We start from the raw sequence: 4,642 nt of genomic DNA, 5'->3' as shown, positions 1-4,642 counted from the left end.
TTTTATTCCTTTGATTAAACATGTTAAATAAAAGCTTATTTTTAAAAAAATATTTTTTTACATTACTTTATTCAGTTTTAAATTGAGTCCGAAAGGTAGTGGTTATCGGGTAGTGATCGCTACCGTGAAGATCTTTCGATATTTTCCATTCACAGTTTGGTATATGAGACTGGGTGTGACTAAAGTCAAATCAATATGGTTAAAATAACTATGTGTATATAAGTGCGTGGGTGAACCATTATTTAGTACAGTACATCGTGCGAGCCCCAGAGTGGGCTCCAGGAGTTAAAATCGCCTGTCAATATAATTGGCGTACCTATTCGTGTTTTTTTTTCTTGTTGTAATGCTGGATTTCCACTAGGCATTAAATGGCAAAAATGACAATTGACAAAGTCGGGCATTAAAAAAAAATCGTGTCATTACATTAAAAAAATAGTAATTAAGTTCATTTCCACATGGCATTTTTTCAAATGGCATACATTTTTTGTCATTTCAATGCCTAGTGGAAATTCGGCATTATGCGCAGTCTGTAAGAACTTGTTTCATAGACGAACTAAATAAAAAAAAAAAATAAAAAAAATAAAAATTTTAAGCATTTCTCTGGATGAGAACGTTTGTTGCGGCGGTATATAGCTATTGAGTACAGTCACTTTAGGGTTAAGGCGCACCTCAATTCCCAGTGTGCATTTGGTAGAGTTAATATTTAAAGCTTCATATGGAATATGTTTTTTGATTAGGATACCAATACCTTGTTTTGCACTTAGGTTCGTATCTAGGTTACAAAAATACCCAGTAAAGAAGGGTAGAAGATATTATGTTTATTGAAAGGAAGGTGTGTTTCTTGTATACATATTACGTCGGGATTTTGTTGTTTTATAATTAGTAGTAGTTTGCGGTAATTATTGTTGCAACCGTTCATATTCCATTGCAGTATAGAAATATGCATAGGAGGGAAGAAGGGCGTTATAAGTTGTTTTTTCCTAAGTAAGAGAATTCCCCATTGGAGAATACCGAAGAAGGAGATGCGCAATCGTTGTTATTAAGTTCTTCTGTAGGAGAGATTGATAGTGGTGGATATGGAGGTGTATATTGTTATGTTTATTGTGATCATTGGTTTGCGAAGCTATTGATATTGAGTGTGGTGGATATATTGTGGTGGAAAAAGAGCTGATTAATTCATCTACGATGTTTTCCTGCGTAACAGGAGTTCTTTGTTGAGCGAAGTTTTGAGAATTTGGTACGTTCGGTGTTATTGAGAAGGGAGAAGTTGGATTATTAGTTGTTGTAGGTACTACTTTAGTTTTGTTTTTTGTGTTTGCTTGGCTTTGAGTTTGGTATTTTTGTGGGCCAGCAGCAATAAAAGAGTAGCTGGCGGTATCAATGGGCTTTGGTGCGTTTGCTCTAAAGATTGCTTTTGCTTCACGCAAAGTACATTTTTTTGTTGTTTTGATTTGTATGATTTGCAGTGTGCCCTAAATATTGGCATGATTTGCATCTCATTGGATTGGGAAAATATGGTCGAATTTTTGCAGAATACCACAAAATGTCTATTTTTCTGGCAAATTAAAAAGTTCAAAAGTTAAGAAGACTACTTCACTTGGCTCGGGGACTCCATCGTTCATTAATTTATACTCACCTGTCACTTTTTGAGAGCTTAGTTCCTTAATGATTTCCTCTTCTGGTATGTTGATTAGGCAGGGGGCGGTATCTTTTACAAAGTTCAATGATTCGAGAAGTTTGCAAGCGATTTCACAAATACCAGTCAGGGAATTTGTTTTAAGAAATTGATCAGCGTCCTTATGTGAGTCCACCAGAATGAGTAGGTTGCCGTCTCTTGTGGGTGTAATTTGTATAATGTTTTTTGTAATGAGCTGTAGGCCTCGGTTCACCGCAAAGCAGGAAAAATCTGTAATTTTCTTTTCACAATTTCTTTATGTCACTACGATGTATTTGGGTGTTTTAGTTGTTGGAGTGGGTAGGTCGGGGAAGGATAAATCCAGTCTTTGTGGTTTTTTCGTCTTTTTGCTTGGGGACTTTCGGAAAGCGACGCAAACCGATTATCCCCAAACGGGGAGAACCTGGAGGGCATTTTGGGTGTTTTTTACTTAATTCGTATTTTATTAATTAAGACAATAGACACTTGTAATTTTAAACTGCACTTAGCGTGACGAATAAGAGCCAATTTACACGATGACTTTTCACCCTGGGTGGAAAGTCATGCGTGTCGAGGTTGTAGGCAAGAAGTGTAGCGAAGTCAGCGGGGTAGGCAAGCACGCACGCTTAGCGAAATCGAGGGGTTTTTTTGACGTTTCGCTTTTATCGAGTTCACTTTTCCTTATTTTTGCTTTAAGTTCGCGATTCGCTCCGCTTTAAAAATGAGGAGGAAAGAGTTGACCAAAGAAAATTTGACGCTTAAATGTCAAAAATACGCAAGAAACGCCGAAAAGAAAAAGTCATTGTGTAAATGCACGAGGATTTTCGAAGACTTTTTAAAAGGGAACGTGCCAAAAACGCAGGGTGAAAAGTCGTCGTGTAAATTGGCTCTAACACGTGAGTTGCTTTGGAGTTGGACTTTGAAATGACACTTGCATTAAGAAATTGCGCTTGCGATCAATGCCGAGAGAGAAGCTACCGACGTCTGCTCACGATGAGTATTAGTCGATGACTGCAAAATCGATAATTACAATGACCACTTAGCAGAAAATTATACTATTATGCATTTTTTTGGATAATGGGCGTGGCGCCGCCCCCTTCTGACCACAAATGTGTATCTCGGTAACCGATTTATCAATTTCTACCAAACTCGGTGCACTTAATAACCTTGGTACGGAAAAGAAATTTGTTGAAAATTATTGAAATCGGACTAAAATTACACCCGCTTCCCGTATAACGGTAAATTTCAGAAATCCGAAAACTCCGATATTTCAATAACTGAGGACGCTAATTTACTCCAAGTTAATAATTACAACATTCTCCTTACAATAGATAACTGCTATACACTTTTAGGAATTGGGCGTAGCACCGCCCACTTTATAACTACAAAGGTGAACCTCGGTAACAACTTAATCGATATGTACCTAACTGGGTTCAGTTATATCATTAAGTCTAACTCTGTATATTATAGAAAACGTCTGAAATCGGGCGAAAACACACCTGCTTATCATGCCAAGGTAGTTCAGAGAAAGTTGAACCGACGATATTTGATACCTGTGCCGGGTATATAAAGTTCGGTTTCGCCCGAACTTATACTTCCTTACTTTTTTATTACTATTTTTTTTATGTATGTTACCAAACAACATCAGCTGCAAAAATATAAACGATGAACGTACTAAAAGAGTTAACGAAAAAGGTAAAATCGGTGGCGTCACAATGCGTTCAAAAATTTTTGTCGAGGATGACGAATTTGAATTTACTCTGAACTTAATCCTTAAAATTTCATTAACGTATATAAAAAAAATAAAAGGAGCTGAGATTTATTTAGTTACTCTGCTTGTATTACAAATAAATTTAAATAATATCGTTTTATTTTAACATAGTCGAGCTCTTATATGTATACAACTATTTTCTCTTTATAAGAATCCATTCGATGAAATAAAGGCACAAGAGGATATTCCACACAAAATCGCAAAGCCTAACGAAATAGCATCCGATGAGAAAAATCAGTGCATATACCCCGCGGAAATGGAAAACTTTGCAAATGCGGTACTTCGTAGTTGCACATCTTACAAACAAAATGAATCAGTACGAAATGCTCTCAACCGAACTGTAGCCACGAATGCAACAAATCAATCATTAAATCCAAAATTGACTGCGAAAACTTCAACACAGTTATTTCAAGATAATAATAATGAGATCGAGGCAACTAGTATTAGGAGCATTTCATCAGTTTCAGAAGATACCGATAAAATAAATGAAGACCAAGTTGAAGAAATACAAGAATGTCGTCAAAACACTGGACGGGAGGAAGCAACTGCTGTAAGTGACTACGAAGAGTTTAGCGATTGTCCGACGTTTCCCAGCTTGATGGATATCTCCGATATAATGTTTACATCTGACTGTGAGTCAACTAAAAATATAACTATTCAAACAAAGCGGCCGAATAAGCGTAACCCAAAGTCAGTCACTAAGAAAAATTTCTGTGACTTACCTAATCAAGCTAAGGAATCTGATATGTTGATACCTCAAAGTAGTGTTATATATTGTTCAAGATCAGAAAACGATAGTGATAGCGAGTACTCAACTATTTCACACAACGATGTAGTTAACCCAAATTCGCAGACTTTGAAATTACCCCAACACGAGTTTGTAACGCCACAAGTGCCGATGAAAAATTTTCAAAAAACTACCAGCGTAACTAAATGTCATGTCAGCACCACAGCAACATCCATAATCACCCAGCGAGATCGCGTTGTTCATCATGAAGAATTTGTAGTCAATTTAGCAGGCATATCGAACACACCACTAAACCTTTCGCAAAGCTGCTCGCGAGCCACTAAAACTACTACAACCATTGTAAAAGAAAAGAAAGAAATCAGTCTGAATAATTCCTGCCGGACATCCGCGAATATAACAGCGCTAACACCGAAGTCCCTGAATCAAGGTATTCTTTAATAACGATTAGGAAGCTCACAATGTGTTGCAT

The 4,642-nt window shown here is 36.9% G+C and overlaps 1 protein-coding gene across 1 annotated transcript in view; it reads left to right on the top strand.

The window, feature by feature from the left end:
* Positions 1-3,582: 3,582 nt before the first annotated feature.
* The window catches only part of LOC118746126, a gene marked incomplete at its 5' end in the record, with an annotated part of 8,296 nt that continues 7,236 nt past the window's right edge, over positions 3,583-4,642 (top strand). The window contains 1 exon segment of the mRNA XM_036479912.1: positions 3,583-4,600. Coding sequence (XP_036335805.1) covers positions 3,682-4,600 — 919 coding nt within the window.

Source organism: Rhagoletis pomonella, unplaced genomic scaffold (genome assembly GCF_013731165.1).
Source record: "Rhagoletis pomonella isolate Grant_MI unplaced genomic scaffold, Rhpom_1.0 Rhpom_scaffold_00010, whole genome shotgun sequence".
NCBI classification, from domain to species: domain Eukaryota; kingdom Metazoa; phylum Arthropoda; class Insecta; order Diptera; family Tephritidae; genus Rhagoletis; species Rhagoletis pomonella.
The sequence above is the reverse complement of the archived record's forward strand: the minus strand, read 5'-3'. Positions and strand labels throughout refer to the sequence as shown.